The sequence below is a fragment of the Tasmannia lanceolata genome, unplaced genomic scaffold (assembly GCF_043159265.1).
Source record: "Tasmannia lanceolata isolate RefF3 unplaced genomic scaffold, GAP_Taslan_0.1 ptg000018l, whole genome shotgun sequence".
NCBI lineage: Eukaryota > Viridiplantae > Streptophyta > Magnoliopsida > Canellales > Winteraceae > Tasmannia > Tasmannia lanceolata.
Window position 1 is genome coordinate 4,993,401 of NW_027518695.1, and position 18,068 is coordinate 5,011,468.

Sequence of the window (18,068 nt, forward strand, 5' to 3'; positions counted from 1 at the left end):
GTTTGATTCTGCATCAACAGCCAACTTTACAATCCAGATAACTTTATCAATATCCCCATTAAAATGAAGTCCTTAGGGGCCGTTTAAAGACCTCATATTTTGTATTTGGATTTGGAATTGAGTTTTAAGTACAAAACGAATAGATCCGCCAGCTCATGCTCATGTTGAAGGAGACAAAGAGGGAAGGGGGTACTTTCTACTGAAAGGGTGAGGTTGAGGAGCAAAGAGGGTGAAGGAAACCATGGTTTAAAATTTCGGTTTAGGTAACCGTTTCGGACCCCACCGAAAACCGAAATTTTGTAATTTGGTTCGAAATTCCGGACTGAATTTTTGAAATTTCAGACCAAAATTCCAAAATTTTGTAACACTTTTTTTAAAAATAAATAATGGCATTTAATTGAAATTTCAGACCGAAATTACCGAAATTAATGAAATTTCAGTCCGAATTTTTTGTAAATGGTGGGAAATTTCGGTTTCGGTGGGTCTGTAGTTGAATTCTTAAAGAAGGGGAAACTTCAATCTCAACCGTCAATTACATCCAAGATAGCCCTAACTTTACTATCGTACACATTACTTTTACCAAAAATAACCTAGAAAACTCCAAGCCTCAACGCTTCTAGTTCTAACGGTTTAAAGCGATATTTGATACTCCTCATAATCCTCGATTCAACTCTTCTACTTTTCCTATTTCTAGGCAATTTGTTAAAGCCGTTGCTCTTTTCGTCTTATTTTGGGTTTGGTCAAAGGAGAACAGGGAATATGCCACATTGTCACTTATAATACAAGTAATCCACTTCCTAGAAAGAAGTTTCATAGAAATAGTATGTGCTTTTTTCCTCGTAAGTTCCTTTCTCGTGATCTTCCTCGGAATCATATAATTTCCTTATCGCATCCACTTTTGTGGCAGACTTTAATGCTTTTTAACGTTTACAGTGGAGCTAATCATCGTTAGGGGGGGTGCGAATTTACCACCGCCCACTATATAAGGCAAGTAGATATGGAAAGGAAAGTGAAAAACGAAAAAATATAAGAACTGCTCATTTTACTTCCATGTGGCGCGCTTTTTGTATACAAATGCTTTGTTCGCTTCGAGCGACGATCCGAAAGTCCCGGTCTATATACTCTTTCACAAGAACAAATCGGGAAACCTCCGAAACCCTTCATCTTTTTTCTTGGCTCTTCTTTCCCCTTTCTTTTTCTTTTTCTTTTTTCCTTTTTTCCGCCCATCGATTTCCGCCATTAACAGCCGCAGATTAAAAAACAGCGCTCTGAAAATTCATGACTTTTTAATCTCTCCGATCTGATCCGATTCGATTCGTTTTTCGTTTATTAATAGTAAGTATATCACGTGATATGTTCTTACTTTTTTTTTTCCGCTAATCCAATGGAGAAGATCTCTGATTTCAAATCTCTCATAATTTTGTTTCTGTTCTTAGATTCATCGATTTTGTGGTTTTAGGTGGTGAGATCGAGGAGACAAGGGCAGATTGCAGAAGATTTAGGTAACTGTGATTTTCTCCGGCATGAAGAAGCTGAATTCTGTTAAATCGATCCGCGAAGAGGCGGAAGTCATGGAGAGGAAGAAATATCCGATCCGTGCTGAGGATTATAAGCTCTTGGAGGAGGTAGGGCAAGGTGTTAGTGCCTCTGTTCTTCGCGCCCTCTGTATTCCATTCAACGAGGTTGTCGCTATCAAGATCCTTGATTTCGAGAGAAATAACTGTGATATGGTAAATTTGCATATACTTTTTTTTTCCCTTTAATTTTCGACTTATCAATCTCCTGCAGTTTTCGTGTTTCCTATCTGATTATGAATGTCACAGGTTTATGTTAGAATGCAGAGATTTATTTTAATGTTGCATTGAAGATTTATCTCAAGAAAACCTAAAGAAAAGTTCTAGCATTTCTGTAGATTTAATTTTCGGTAGATTTGGATTGTCATTGAACGTGTCTTGGAATTACTTTGATTTGAGCAGTTTCTTGTTATAGATCGTAAAATTGCTATGCTTCAGATGGCGCTCATGGTTTTAATTCCCGTTATAGAGTAATTCTGCAGGTTACAACATTTGGCCTGTATATTTCATGGTCAGTTTGCCTCTAATGTTACTGGAATTTATTATGATAGTTAGAATTGGAAAATGTTTTTTTTTTTTTTTAATACTGCCATTTATGTCCATAATTTCAATTAGGCGATCTAGTGCCAAACTAGTACTCACAGGATTACGAAACAAATAAGTTTCTGGCCGTATGCATTTGTAATTGTGAATCAAGAGATTTTAGGTTATGATAGTTTTTGTTGCAACTTGTGTTATACCCTTGTTCTGTTATCATAGTTTTTAATTCACAGTGTTTCTTTCTTCTGTTTGAACTCTTAGGTTTAGTGCTCTGTCCGGAGTCTATTCTAAGTTTTGAATCTCCCTCTCTCATGTGTTCCGAGTTAGGGATGGTGTCTTGTACCCATGAATGTAACATATTTATCTTTATCTAATAAACTTGTCGGGGTCCCTGACAAACCCGAGCTTAGCTACCAAAAAAATGTTTGATGGTATAGTTATTAATAATATCCTTTCCCCTAAATTAGTTGACACCCATTGCATTCTTTTGATATATGATAAGCATGCTTTCCCGTTTATGTAATGGGAAATGATATTCCCACCCTTTTTTTGTGCTTCTTATTTAAAAATATTGCATTTCACCCTCCTTTTTATTTAGTTTTCCTAAAACTGAAGCCATTTTCAAGAAAAAACAAACAGAGGGGTCTGGAATGAGAAGAAATGGGGTGCAAATATCACTTCTGTTATGTAATATAATGTTGTCTTGATGTATATCATTGTCCTGCATGAAAAACGATAACTTTTTAGAGATCGATACACATAACTGGTTACAGACTAACAACCAAGTTTATAGTTAAGAACAAAATTTATTTGCCTTAGAAAATGATTTCAGATCAATTCTTCCTAACTAGAATTGGACAAACAACCTGCAACAGTAGTCAATTTCTAGCAAAAACATTCTGTTAAGTTAACTCAATTGGATTGAATTGGTGTCTCTTCCCCAGGAAATTGATAATCCCCGCCAATCCAACAAAACATGGGTTGCCTAAGAGCATCCATTGAAGTTATGCTTGAATTAACACAGAGACAGAGGGAATCACTATATGAGCTCCACAGGCCACAACCTCCTTCCAAGACCAATATCCTTGCACCTGGCTCCCCAAATGAAACTGACCACCTGACAAAATTAGTTACTTAGTTTTGTTGGTGATGGCTATGCTTGAGCTCATTGCTCTTATTTTTTACTATCCTTTTGAAACCTTGCTTTCTACTCAATTCTTAGCCTTATTGATCTGAATTTGCTGGTCATGAGCTGAGTTGGTAAGTTCTTTGGTGGTTTATGTGTCTTCATTGTCTTATTCAATTGCGGATCTTATCATCGGGTATCCGAGCATTTTGATCCACCATGGTTACTAACGTAGAGCTTGCCAAGGAAATTGATCACATGAAGGATCGTTTTTCCAAGTTAGTAGCAACAATTCATAGGTGATTTGATCAGGTAACATCATCGATGCAAATGATGCAAGAGGAGATTGGTTCGATAAAAACTGATCATGACAGTCAAGCTCCCAACCTCAATCATGACCTCCACCGCCAACCCCACGATATAAAGATGCTCTTCACCAACATGGCCCTCCTCACCCACCCAAGATTGATCTTCTGAAGTTTGATAGGGATGATCCAACTAGCTGTGTCTATAGGGCTGAAAATTACTTTTCTTTTTATCAAATACAAGAGTGAGCTTGTGTACAAATTGCACCCGTCCATCTTGAGAAGGAGTCCATGCAATTGTACCAATGATACGAGAAGGTGAATGGTACACCGTCCTGGCCTGAATTTGTCGAGGCTCTATGTGTTAGTTTTGGATTGAGCCAATTTGAAGATTTCATTGGATCATTGATTAGGCTCCCTCAAACGACCACTGTTGGGGAATATCAACTCCAGTTTGAAAGACTTGCCAATCACACCTATGAGCTCACGGAATCATTCTTCAATAGTTTCTTTATCAGTGGCCTCAGAGGGGACATTTGTGATGAGGTTCTAGTGTTATGTTCGGGTACGTAGATGCATGTCATTGCCCTTGCTCGATCTCAAGAGGAGAAGCTGGCGGCACAACGCCATCACGTTAAGACCATGGCATCACGGAACCCCGTATTAGATGTGCAAACTCCATCTGGGTCAAGTAATCATCCTCCACCATCTATCAAACGCTTAACACCAATTGTATCGTCATGTTAGAAGTGCAGTAAATAGGGAGGCTGATGCCCTTGATCGTTTTGGGATTACTAGACCCAGTTTGGAGATGTTCGACGACCTTCCCCTTGAGAGCGAGTGATTTTATTTTGTGTCTGACCCTCCTATATGTTATTTTCTCCTTTGACCTTACCATCCTTGGTCGTTGCCGTGGCCATGGTTGTATGCATTTCTTATTAATATAATTGATTGATCATTCAAAATTCAAAAAAAAAAAAAAAACACCAATTGAGGCTGAAGAACGCTATGACAAGGGTTTATACTATAATTATGACGAGAAGTTTAGTTCAGGGCATCGTGGTAAACACAAAAAATATTTCTTATCAAAGGGAAGTGGCCAGACAAGGCTGATGAAGGTAGGGACGATGACAATTTCAATGATGAGCCTAGAGGCCCAGGTTCCTTCCCTTTTTTTTTGTGGGAGGGGGGGTTATGATACCAAACCAACCGAGATCCACGCATGATTAATCTTGGTCGTCTATATTTCCACAATCCAACTGTAAATCTTTTGAATTTAAATAATAGCTAAGGATGGTAGGTTGATTAGATTAGGAGGGAAATTAAGAGAACATCTTTTTAGTAATTAATTTGAATATGAATAATGGCTTGCAATTAGGAAGTAGATTAGCAGAGAATCTCTCTATTAGTTAATTTGAATTTGAACAATGGCTAAGAATGGTACAGTGGTAAAGTGGTAATCATGAGAGAGATTAGGAGAGAAACTCTCTAGTTCTTATTTTGAATTTGAATTCGAATAAGGAGAGGATAAATAGGAAGCTAAGAGAGAAGAGAGCTATCAGGAGAAATCTTGTATAACCGAAAGGTGAATTGGAGGAATCGTTCCCCTCGAAGAGAACATTTTATGTGTTTCTTAGCTATATTCAATAGAAGACATCATCTTCGTTGTCTTATTCGATTGAGGATCTCATCATTGTTTCATTCGGATTTATCATTTGGGTGAGAAGTTTGTTGGGGATGAACACGTGTTTCAACAATGGGTAGAACCCCCCTCTTCTCATAAATTTTTTCCTACCGTCATTTTTTTTTTCATTTTTTGTGTTATTTTAGAGTCATTGATCTATTTTAAAAATTTGACTTTGTGAGATACTTTGATTCTATTGTGGTTGATATATGGGGGAAAGAAGGAAGTTTGCATGGAAATCTCCACATGTGTGAGCCATAGCTCGATACTCTGCCTCTGCATTTGACCTGGCCACAACATCTTGTTTTTTACTCCGCCAAGATACTAGATTTCCGCCAACAAAAGTGCAGTAACATGTCGTTGATCTCCTATCTGGAGATCTTGCCCAATCTGCATGTGTAAACCTTTCTAATCTCAAATGATTATGCTTCCTAACACCATTAAAAAAATGATTATGCTTCCTAAAGAACACGCCTTTTCCAGGAGCATTTTTCAATCACTTCACTATCTGCAAGGCCACTCCCTAGTGCGAAGTATGGGAACTCAAAAATCGACTGACTACTCCCACTGCATATGATATATTGGGACGTCACAGTCAAATAGATGACATTACCAACAAGACTCTTATATCTGTTTGGGTCCTCCAACAACCCCCTGATTTGGACAAAGCTTCACATTAGGATCCATAGGAACCTCTGCAGGCTTTGTTCCTAAGGAGCCCATCACCTCTAATATGTCCAGAACATACTTCCTCTGTGACAAGGAAAGACCGCCTCGAGAATGTGCCACCTCTATACCCAGAAAATACCGAAGACGTCCTAGGTCTTTAGTGTAAAACTCCGTTTGAAGGAATGTCTTAAGCCGCTAAATACCGAAAATGTCCCAGATGTTTACTGTGGATTATACGGAGACCTTTTCTCCAGTGGCCAAGATACCTTATGTTCGGGTGCTTATCTCCTTGGCCGTTAACTGTGGTTGGCCTCTCTATCAGTTGGATGTCAAAAACGCCTTCTTACATGGTGACCTCTCTGAGGAGGTGTATATGGAGCAACCCACTGGGATTGTTGTTCAGGGGGGATTAGTGTTGTATGTCATCTCCGTAAGGCGTTATATGGGCTGAAGCAGTCTCCGCATGCATGGTTTGGTAGATTCAGTGAGGCCATTATTCGGTTTGGTATGAGGCAGTTTGCAGTCGACCACTCATTCAGTGCCTACTTTGATACCATGTTCAATCTATCACGACCACTAAGAGAAGGAGAAGAAGAAGATAAAGAAGAAGTGAGGGAGAAAGTGAGAGACTCATGGAGAGCTCTCACACTATAAGATATATATGTGTGTGTGCATGGATAGGGTTACATAAAAAGACATAAATTCCCTTCTAAGAGAAGCAAGCTTTATTAAAAGAGAGCGAAGCAAACTTTATTAAAAGAGATCAAAGCAAACTAATTGGCCGAGACGGTGAAGGAAAAACTAGAACAAAAACACTACACAAAAGCAAACCAGACATCAACCATGAGGGGATGCAATCCCTAACCACCAAGGGGCTCTAGACACAGCTAAGGGGCAGAGCATCTCTATTCCTTTTTGCTGACTGGATGGTATACAGAAAAGTCACCAAGTGCCCCTCAATATGTTCGATGACTTCCTCTTCCTGTATAGCATCTGGGAACCTTTAAGGGATACCCTTATGCTCACTAGCCCAACAGATAACATTACAAAATTACCTTCGACCACAAGAGAATTCAGAGTCTCTATCCACCCTAAGAATGTTGGTCCACATGATGTTACTACGTTTCTAGGTTTTAAGCTTTTCACATTGAGTGCAGGCATATCTTTTGTACATGCATACATAACTTGTTTCTTTGGTTCATGCATACTTTCTTGAGGTTTTTAATATGAGCTTGCAAGGGGTACACATGTGTATACATGATCTGCACTTGTCGACAAATGTGCGGGGGAAATACGTATTATTTTCCTAATGATATTCAAGGTGTCACCCTGCTAATGATAAATTTTGAATTATTGGTTTGATATGCTTGTGCTCCTCCCACTCTTCTCTGTTTAGTGGGATATATTTGAATTTTGCATGATATTTCCTGGTCTCTCATAATTAGCCTGTACAATCTGTTAGGTTTTTGACATTTGACACAACTTATCCATTGGTGTTCTTTACAGAGTAATATTTCCCGTGAGGCACAGACGATGATCTTGGTTGACCACCCTAATGTTCTTAAGGCATACTGCTCTTTTGTAAATGATCATAGTTTGTGGGTTGTCATGCCCTTTATGTCTGGGGGATCTTGTCTTCATATATTGAAGGCTGCCCATCCTGATGGTTTTGAGGAGGTTGTCATTGCAACTGTATTGCGTGAAGTATTGAAGGGGTTAGAGTACCTTCATAGTCACGGGCACATACATCGAGATGTCAAGGTAAGCATTACATGTTTGAGGATCGTAAAACCTTATTGATTAATGGTATATGTGATTGAATTTTGTTTTCTCTATTTTTTTAAACTTTTTTATGCATAATCCCTTCAACATGTTTTGTTGACAGTCCATAAAGCTATTTACTGAGTGTATAACATATGATGTAACTTAAGCTACCTTTACCAACTATTTCATCCCACTATGCCTCTTCTGGGCTAGTTTTAGGTATCAACATGCCTCTCTGTCAAGTTGTTTTGCGATTGTGGCCTCCCAGCTGTTTTTGTAAATATGTTTATTAGTTGATCGTTAATTTTTAAACAAGGGATGCTAATTTCCTTTTGAACTACTAAATCCCAAACAAAAACGACAGCCTACCCTTGTGTTTTCTGCTCTTTTGAAAAACTGCATTAGTGGAAATGTGGATACCATCTTGTTAGTCATAGGACATATGCTTTAGGTGCTGAACTTAAAATCCTATTTCAATCACATTAAATTGCCACAAACTCTGGTAGGCTGGATTAGCCAAGGGATCCCACTTTGTGCAATTGTTACAATGATTTTGTTTTGTTTTCGCTATTGTTTCATGTAGGCTGGGAATATCCTAATTGGTTCACGTGGTACAATTAAGCTTGGAGATTTTGGTGTTTCTGCTTGCCTTTTTGATTCGGGTGACAGACAGCGCTCAAGAAATACATTTGTGGGGACACCTTGCTGGTATATATTCTCAACTCGGACCATCTACACAACCAACATAAGTTCCGAGTGTTTTGGGTTTCATAAGTGTATATTTAAAAGGCTTTCTTTTACTCTTTTTTAGGATGGCACCCGAGGTGATGGAGCAATTGCATGGTTATGATTTCAAGTTAGTCTAAAAGTCTAAACTTGTTTTAAATTTCCACTTTCTTTATTATCATCAACATATATCTTGATTTTACATATTTTTATGGGACAATTGTCTTCCAGGGCAGATATTTGGTCTTTTGGAATAACTGCTTTGGAGCTTGCCCATGGTCATGCTCCTTTCTCAAAATATCCTCCGATGAAGGTATGCAGCAGACTAATCTTTTTCTCTTTTTTATTCACATGGACTATTGAATACTTTGGTATTGTGTGCAATTAGTAAGAAAATTGATTTGACAGGTCTTGCTCATGACATTACAAAATGCACCACCGGGTCTTGACTATGAAAGGGATAGGAAGTTCTCAAAGGTGCTCCCTCGAATGACCTGTTTTCTGTTAAATATCATTCTCCTGTAATAATATTTTCCCTCACAATTTTTTTGTGTTATCCTCTTAGTCTTTTAAGCAAATGATTGCAATTTGCTTGGTGAAAGATCCTTCAAAACGGCCTTCTGCACAGAAGTTGTTAAAACATTCCTTCTTTAAGCAAGCTAGATCTAATGACTACATTGCCCGGACACTTTTAGAGGGGTTGCCTACTCTTGGCGACAGGCTCAAAGCATTGAAGGTTAGGGTGCTAGTCTACATTTTGCTTTTTTACTTATAGGCTCGAGTAGTAATTTTGTTTTCCTTATACTCATGAGTGCCTCTATCTTTAAACAGATAAAGGAGGAAGACATGCTTGCACAGAAGAAAATTCCGGATGGGAAGAAGGAGGAGATGTCCCAGGTTTGATATTCGTTCTAATGCTAAACTTGAACTAAACTTTAGTAGTTTCGATTGGCTAATAAGATTTCCATAGCTAATGGTGAATTCTTGTTCGGTTCCAATGCGGCTTATAACATGTTGACTTTCAATGATGCTTCCCACACATTTTCTCTTTACTTTCTTTAGAGCTTTTCGCTTCCCACATTTTCTCTTTCTAAACCCCTCTCTGCCTTTCACTTCCCTTATCGCTACTTGCTCTCTCTTCCCACTCTGGCAACTATGGTCTGGATTTTTTTTATTTTTTTTTTTTGAAGGGTCTGGATTAGTCTTAAACTTTGAAGAGGTCTCTTTCTTAATAATGGAGTCTGTTCTAGTCTTCATCTTTTCAAGATTGGATTGGCCAGCAAGGACAATCTTGAATATTTTGGGTGTTGTTTGGCACTTCGGCTTAGAAAGTAGTTCCATCCCGATGATCTCTTAGTTGTAAGCATCAATATGCACATTAGAGTGATCCGCTTTAAATTTATATATCCTGTTCTAGGTTGTAATCATGGTGACACACATTCAATTGTAGACGCTTTTCAACTTGTCTACTTCTCTTTATATCCTCCTGCAAAAGAGATCAAGAAACAGATACATAGTATGATTAGAGGACAACCAACCATTTCAGTGCAAAAGAGATCAAGAAACAGATACATACTGTGATCTGAGGATAACCAACCATTTCCAGTAACTAAATCGGATAGAATATCTGTAAGGAAGATTAACAATATGCCTACTCCATATGGCCAAATGTCACTCTCTATTATATTTCTTGGTCTCTGAGAAATTTTGGACTTATTTTATAGTATGAAGCTGTCATCTATTCGTTGAGAATCATCCTCCTTTTTCCACTCTTAGATTTATAGGTAGTGCTTCCCTAGTGACATGAAACTTCTTGCAGAACTACATTTTTCTTCTTTTGCTTTCAGTACACTAATTTCTTTTTTCTTTTTTTATCTTTATAGCTGGCTAAACAATTATTCTTACACGGGCCTTTTCTTATTTATTTAAGCTTCACTTCTATCCTGTTTTTCAGTACTACATGACAACATCAACATTTATTTGGTATTCTAAATTCTGTGTAGAATGAATACAAACGAGGGATCAGCGGTTGGGACTTCAATATTGAAGATCTGAAGGCTCAGGCTTCACTGGTATGGCACGTGATTTGTCTCTTGTACCTGCTCAGGCCCCTTTGGAAGTCATTTAGTTATTGGAAGTCTTATCTTCGTGGTTATATAACTTCTATTTATTTTATTTTAGATTCAAGATGTTGATGAAAGTAGTTCAGAAGATCAAAGAGGAAGCACGAGTTCCTTGTGCTCACTTGATACTCTGCCAGAGAAGCAGATCCAATGCATCCAGTTGAAGGATGATGTACCAGAAAAAGTAATTCTAAATCCATTATGATAGTTATTTTATTATATAGGAGACTCCCAAGGTTCCTAATGACATGGGATTTGGCAGGAAGATAGTGATCTGATGGAGAATAAGGCAGCTCCTCTTCCATTATCATTTCAAACTTTAAACAATCTCAAGTATGTTTTCAAACTTGAATGGGGGAATCCTCCTCCATATTCATATGATTACGTCTCAAAGGACTTTGTTTTGATGGATTTTCAATTATCATTTGGAACAGATGTCGTCAATTTTAAATGACAACATCACCTTGTATTTATGGTGGGTTATTTATATTTTTAAATGAGAAATGCTATCAGCACAACCATGTTTTGATAATTGCACGAACCCATCTTCTCTTTTATTATTTAAAGAGCTGTCAAGGATATTACTGTTCCCAAAAATCAATTCCAAACCAATTAAAAAGGAAAAGACAAGCTGAGTTTGTGCACTTATTGAAGTATTGTTGTGCTGATATAATTTCCCCTTTAAATTTGCTATTAGTCTCTTCAATTATTTACTACAAAATATTTACTGACCTGGGCCTTAGTTTAATTTGATTAGCAGTGCTAGTCGTGAATTGTTTCCTACTAAAATCTGGTAGTTTTTTTTTTTTTGTTTTGTTATCACACATTTTCAATTTTTTTATCCTCCAGAGGCAAATTTGATGGGTCTGAAGATGAGTCAAGTGTTCCTGGATCAAATTATAAAAACAATATCTGTCTGAATGGTTATCTGTCTCATGGTAATGATAGCGAGACTAATTTGAGTGAGAAGTTTGAATTGGAAATGGATGAAAAGATTCTAGATTGTACCGCTGCTCGTTCTTATCATGAGAAGGGAGTTACAGATGGGTCTTATCTGCCAGACAATGTTCTTTCCCCATTCAAAGGAGAGAGGTTTGATTTCATATCTTCACTTTACATTTATGCGAAAATTGACAAACTTTGGAAGCATTACTTGACCATTGTCAGGGGTAAAATTAGTTGCATTATTCTTATTTAAATCCTATTTATCCATGTTCCATTAGTAGGTCAGCTGTACCCTGCTTGTATTTCCTGTGTGGGAATATAAGTTTGGGATTTCTATTCCATTCACATGGTATATATTTGTGTATGGGGGGCCAACAGCAATTGATGGGATGTAAGATTGATTAATCATGATCAAAACATTTCAATGGTCATTGAGATCCCAGCCATCTGGTCAGTGGCCAACAATTGTCAGCCGTTGATAATCAATTGCCTTGATTTTAAACTCAGTCTAAACCAATTGGTGACTTTTTGGGTCATGGATCATCCATGGAGGGTCTCATCCGGTGGTCTGGGTCTCATTGCTAAACATGTGCCCATAGTTTTAAATTTTTGCTAAACATGTGCCCATAGTCGACAAGGATTTTTCATTTTCTTTGAATCTAGTCAGCAAATTGTAAGCTATATCCATACAATTGAAGTATGTACACATTTACTGTCTTATTTGCCATCAAGAAAAACAAAAGGTCGCATGCTATGCACGTCACTATGCACGTCGCATGCTATGCACGTCATATACGTTTCCCTCTTGTTTCCCTCACGTTTTCCAAACGTTTTCAAAGGCATTTCTCAATGTGTTTCACATGCGCTTTTCTATCGCTTCCTCGTTCCTCTTTAACCCTTTGATGTTTTTCATGTGTTCCACGTTTCCGTTTCTTCGTTCGCTTTCCGAATTCGTTTCCCAATTTAGCAACTATTGTTAGCAGTAAATTAAAAATTTCACATCCAAGATGCATTGCACTACCATGCTTCCTAGCTATATCATGTCCACGGGGTTTATTGATTGGTATGAACTGCTCACACTGTTGGGTTTTTGGATTGGCCATAGCCCAAAAATGAACTACTTTCACTGTGTTTACGATGGCTTTTTTGGCCATTGAATCCTGAATGTTGCATTTTATATTTTCTACTTTTTCGTGTAGCTGATATTATGTTACTTCCATATAGTTGCTTTATATCTGAAGCAGCCAAGTTATCCTGGTAAATTTATGTCATTGCAATAAATTGTAAGCTACCAACAGCAGTTTCAGTTAATCCTCATAAATTGAAAAGGATTTTAAAATAGAGTTCACAATCAGAGTTCTCCGTGACTGTTGTGGGACACGTTAGAACTGTTCTTTTAGTATGATTAAAACATCCAAATGTGGCATCCTCGCTTTGCAGCTTTGATGCAGGTGAGATGATCAGAGTTTACTTCTCATGATTGCTTGGGGGCTTTCTTTGATTATTTTTTTCCCGTCAATTTATTGTTTCTCCTTTCTTGTCTCACCTTGTGGGGTTCTTCCCCTTTTCCTCAGAGCAAACAAGATTCAACACTTGTTTTTATCCTTCTAGTCATGCATTTACACAAGTTTGCCTTCACTTGATATAGATTATTGTTAGCAACTATTGTTAGCAGTAAATTAAAAGTTTCGCATCCAAGATGCATTGCACTACCATGCTTCCTAGCTATATCATGTCCACGGGGTTTATTGATTGGTATGAACTGCTCACACTGTTGGGTTTTTGGATTGGCCATAGCCCAAAAATGAACCACTTTCACTGTGTTTACGATGGCTTTTTTGGCCATTGAATCTTGACCGTTGCATTTTATATTTTCTACTTTTTCGTGTAGCTGATATTATGTTACTTCCATATAGTTGCTTTATATCTAAAGCAGCCAAGTTATCCTGGTAAATTTATGTCATTGCAATAAATTGTAAGCTACCAATAGCATTTTCAGTTAATCCTCATAAATTGGAAAGGATTTAAAAATAGAGTTCACAATCAGAGTTCTCCGTGACTGTTGTGGAACACGTTAGAACTGTTCTTTTTGTATGATTAAAACATCCAAATGTGGCATCCCCACTTTGCAGCTTTGATGCAGGTGAGATGATCAGAGTTTACTTCTCATGATTGCTTGGGGGCTTTGTTTGATTTTTTTTTTCCTTCAATTTATTGTTTCTCCTTCCTTGTCTCACCTTGTGGGGTTCTTTCCCTTTTCCTCAGAGCAAACAAGATTCAACACATGTTTTTTATTCTTCTAGTAATGCATTTACACAAGTCTGCATTCACTTGATATAGATTATTGTTTTCTAATTGATTCTATGATTGTTCTGTTTCGTTTTTCATCCATGGAATATTTTTACCATTTATGTTCTAAATTCTTCAGTGATAAGCAACAAGCTCAGCTCCAGAATATGGGAACTTGCAATGGATCGATGGTTTCTCAGACAGCGGATGATTCACATGCTGAAACTATTCCTACATCTTCCAAGCTAACAGGTACCCAGAATTGTTTCCCTCTTTACTCTGACCTTCATGGTGAAGTTTTTTACTGGCTTTGATTATTGTCCATTCCCTAAAGATTTGTTTACGTGCAAAACTTGCTTTATGTTGTGGAATTTATGGTTTACCCCCTATAGCTGAAGTGTGTTATTTCAGCATCAAATTCTGAACTTGATGATAGATCAAAGGTTCCAGTCGTCCAGCAAAAGGGACGTTTTAAAGTGACATCCGAGAATGTTGACTTAGAAAAGGTGAGATGGATGTCAAGGCTCTTGCCTTATGTTTCTTCTCCAATCTGAATGTGACCCTTAACACTTACCCTTTCCTTTCAGGCAGTTCCATCTATCTTACAAAAGAGTCAAAGTTTGCAGGTTGGTAGTCTTGTTGAGCTTCACATATTGGCTGAAACCACTGGTTATAGTCTGTAATGTTGTGCAAGTTCTTTGATCAATTTGTTATTGTACTCATACACTGAGAAAAGATCCTTTCTTGATGCACCTGCATTAGCTTCTTTAGATTATTTATCATTTGTCTCTATAGGCCATAGCTTTAACATCTTTTTTTATCTGAATGGTAACAGATTTCATTGAAAAGGGAAAGACTGAGAAAGTCCCCCCAGCAATTACAAAGAGATCACTAACATAAGAAAAGCAAAAACATTGACAACCATATGATCCTATCAAGGGGGAAAGAAATCAACCAAATCAAAATCCTGCTTATTAACACTTCTCTAGCTAGCTTTGTTGGCAGTCCCATTTGCATCATCTCACATGCAAGAAAGTGAGAGAGGAGCCTTGTGATCTATCTTTAATCTCATAAAAAAAATGAGCAAACCGCCACGGGGCAACCAAGGAACCCTTGAGCCACCTTATAACATTCAAGAAAACGAGCAAACCGTGGCTTTAACATCTTACATGCTAACTATGTTAGTTCTGCATAGTTAAAGCTATTCATTCAAGTACCTGCGAACTATGTTGTTAGGTATTATGCAACACATCCGTATTGCCATCAGTCTGCACCATGCCGGGTCCAATTCCTCCATTGCAGAGAAACAATCACTCGAGTCCGTTTAACTTTTCAACTGTCTTCTGCCAAGTCCAATTCCTACATTTGCAAAAATAGGCCGAGGGCCGAGAAATCTTAAAACTCGGGTTTTCAGTAATCTCACGCCTCAAAATCTAAACTGTATCCCTCCAGGTTTGCTTCCATTAATTTTCAATCCTTAGACAGTGCCCTTGCCTCTCCAACTGATGGTTTTCCCTTTATTAGTTGGATTTTCAAAATTGAAGAGAACTGTTAGGATTCCATTTGGAAGTAAAGCCACTAAAGAACCATGTAGTGGTATACTCACCTTGTGTGGAAATACTATGACATTTGAACAAGGGAAAAATACGTCTAATGACTTCGTTTTATCAAATGACGTATCAACAGATTAAAGGATCACCTCATGGAAATTTGATGACTTATATGATGTGAATCTAAATAGAGGGAAGGTAAACATGTTACTAGAAATGATATCCCATAGTCCAAGGCTCTGTGTAAATGATGATGTATGATTCTGTCATGATGATTAGCTAGCTGGCCCTGTCATGGGCATGCATGTGGCTTGGTAGTTTCTAAAAAATAATTAGAGGTCTTTGGATTGGCTCGAAGTGAGGGTTACTGTTCTCTTCACTTTGTAAATGTCTGGTCATGCATCCTCTAGGACACCTTCACTGTTAAACACTTTTTGACTGAAATGGGGTGTACACCAAAAGCTTCAAGGGCTACGGGTGCATGGAAAATAGTGAGCATGGTCATTTTGAAGTTCTATTTTTTTCAGAAACCATGACTCTCACACCTTTAGGAAATTCCTGGTGGAAAATTGCCTCACCACATCAAGCTAAATGGATTAGAATTGGAAGCATGGTATCCTTAATCGTAACAGATGATCATAATGTTACATTTTATTTTCCAAATAAATAGTCATGCATCTTGAATTTTGGTTCTTTTTTATTGAATGGCTTATATAAAAGTTCTTTGTTATGTAGGCGATTACTCATCTTCCAGCAATTTCTGTACCATCACAGCCTGATGCTACGCTAAATCTTCATGGCTGTTCACTTTTCCCGCACTTGCAATGTATATTGAAAGCAAATATCATTCAAAGGGTATGAATTGTAGTATTTTAAAACTTCTTGCCCTCTAATTTGGTTTAGGATTTCTTTATTTGTCATATTATTCTTAACAGGATAACATTCTAGTTTTAATGAAGCAACTAACTACTGGTGATTTATCAGGTACTTGTCATTGCTTAAATCTGTTTTTCATTTTTTTCCTATCTCCTTTTGTCGGAGAGACAATCTTACTGTGTGTGATTTCCATATCTTCAGCTAATTGTACAACAGATGGGCTATGCATGCCGATGCCTTCCACAGTAACGGAGAAGTCTCTGGTAAGTAATTGCGGGCGATCATAGGGAATATTGCTCAAGCTATTTTCTCATTGTCATTAATCCAATTATTATCTTCAGTGATTTTCATATTTTAAGGAACCCTAGTTTCTTTTTGTTTACGTGTCCTTTAAGGTTTATTTGCTGATTTAGCACCAAGTTTCAGAACATGGATTCATATTTAGAACTTTTTTTTTTGGTAGTTGACTCGTACTTAGAACTTTTCAAAGTGTCATATTCAAGATTAGAACCTTGGTAGGTGGCCTGGGTAAGTTGGTGAGTTGGCGAGCATATATGTCCTCGTTGCTCTATTAGGTCCAAAACCAAGATGACACTAATGAGCTCCAAGTCAACTACCCAGGTTTCTATACGTTGTTTAGCTCTAGAATAATCCACTACCCCAGTTATGCTGCAATATGTTTGATACCCATTCACAGTGCTCGAGACAAATATGAATGCTATCCCTGATCACGTTTACCTTCAATATCTGCATCGCTTCCATTGGTGGTTGCACCGGTATGAAATCCTCAGACATAGAAAAGTGTATATTTTGTGTGCCACATTGGCATACTGTGGATTGTGGAGCACTCAAGGATTTATATATTGTTAACTATTAATGACCTGATCATTTGGAACGCATCATTGAAAATATCTGCTTCATGCGAAATTATCTATCTTCGGTGTAGAGCGATAGAAGCGAAGACCACACATATAATATATGTGCTTTCTATTGATCGTAGATGTATATTCCTAATGACATTGGTGCCTAAATAATTTTTGTTTCGCCTCTTTGTTATTATTGTTTTTCATTTCTTATTAATGCCAAGAGCCTTTGGAAGTTGGAACCGTGATATCCTGCTCTACCAGTGAATTGAAACATCTGTCTTCCTCATTTAGATATTATACAGTTATACTTTGACGCTCTAATGAACTTTGTTTTTCTTTGCAGCTGGAAGCAGCTCATGAAAGGGAGAAGGAGCTACTCCAAGATATCACTGATTTGCAATGGAGGTGATCACAATAAGATAGTAGAATACAAAGTTAGCTATTAGAAAAGCAAATGTCTTAGACATTAGTTTACTGTTGCAGGCTCCTATGCGCCCAAGATGAACTCGAGAGAGTCAAAAGTAGAAATCCTCAGGTAAATTCCCATTCTTCTCACTTGAATAATTAGCTGGAAAATGATCAAAGTTCTGCTTCATTCCACTGCTTCGACTCCGCAACAAGAAAGAAAAGAAAAAAAAGGTTTGACCGAGATTGGAGATGAAGAAATGTAGTATCAGCAAGCATTGGATTTAAAAATTCATTCATGGCGTGCCATATTTTTTCAATATAGTAGGGCGTGAGTACGAGATCTGCAGTAATCTGTGCAGGTTCTCGGAAGGGTTCATGTATATGGTCTAACTACTTTCTTTATTAGATCGATGGCCTAATGTATATAATAGATACATGTTTGCTTTGTTTTTTAATCCATATTACGACCCGACAGCAAGACAGTAATCTAAAACTATTTCTTGGTATCACCCTTATTGGATGATCTGAGCCCTTATAAAGGATGATGAGAAAAATGCATTTTTAAGATTTTTCTAAGCCGTTGGTTATTTCCACGTGTCAATCTTGATTGTGGGATCTTTGTT

At 37.6% G+C, this 18,068-nt stretch overlaps 1 protein-coding gene across 5 annotated transcripts; it reads left to right on the forward strand.

The window, feature by feature from the left end:
- The first annotated feature begins 915 nt into the window (after positions 1–915).
- Positions 916–17,954, forward strand: LOC143851833 (serine/threonine-protein kinase BLUS1-like). Of its 5 annotated transcripts, XM_077361322.1 has the most exons (21): positions 919–1,335; positions 1,460–1,730; positions 7,405–7,659; positions 8,246–8,370; positions 8,474–8,518; positions 8,620–8,701; positions 8,797–8,865; positions 8,954–9,124; positions 9,220–9,285; positions 10,392–10,460; positions 10,570–10,695; positions 10,774–10,844; positions 11,361–11,603; positions 13,885–13,997; positions 14,157–14,251; positions 14,333–14,371; positions 16,031–16,150; positions 16,231–16,279; positions 16,373–16,434; positions 17,381–17,442; positions 17,521–17,954. In XM_077361322.1, exons 2-21 carry the CDS (start codon positions 1,524–1,526, stop codon positions 17,603–17,605), a joined length of 2,154 nt encoding a protein of 717 aa, XP_077217437.1. In that variant the 5' UTR covers positions 919–1,335; positions 1,460–1,523; the 3' UTR covers positions 17,606–17,954. The 5 variants fall into 5 exon arrangements, 3 of the variants coding, with proteins under 3 accessions (XP_077217438.1, XP_077217439.1, XP_077217437.1); XR_013236525.1 differs by lacking the exon at positions 16,231–16,279 and having other exon boundaries at positions 918–1,335; positions 17,521–17,598; XM_077361323.1 differs by lacking the exon at positions 17,521–17,954 and having other exon boundaries at positions 918–1,335; positions 17,381–17,446.
- Positions 17,955–18,068: the final 114 nt, after the last annotated feature.

What these genes read in the sequence shown, in the direction of transcription:
- LOC143851833 (XM_077361322.1), top strand. Translation starts at nt 1,524, where the DNA reads ATGAAGAAGCTGAATTCTGTTAAATCGATCCGCGAAGAGGCGGAAGTC. An exon ending in TTGCATGGTTATGATTTCAA is followed by an intron (nt 8,519 to 8,619) that starts GTTAGTCTAAAA and finishes ATTGTCTTCCAG; the next exon opens with GGCAGATATTTGGTCTTTTG. An exon ending in TACATCTTCCAAGCTAACAG is followed by an intron (nt 13,998 to 14,156) that starts GTACCCAGAATT and finishes GTGTTATTTCAG; the next exon opens with CATCAAATTCTGAACTTGAT.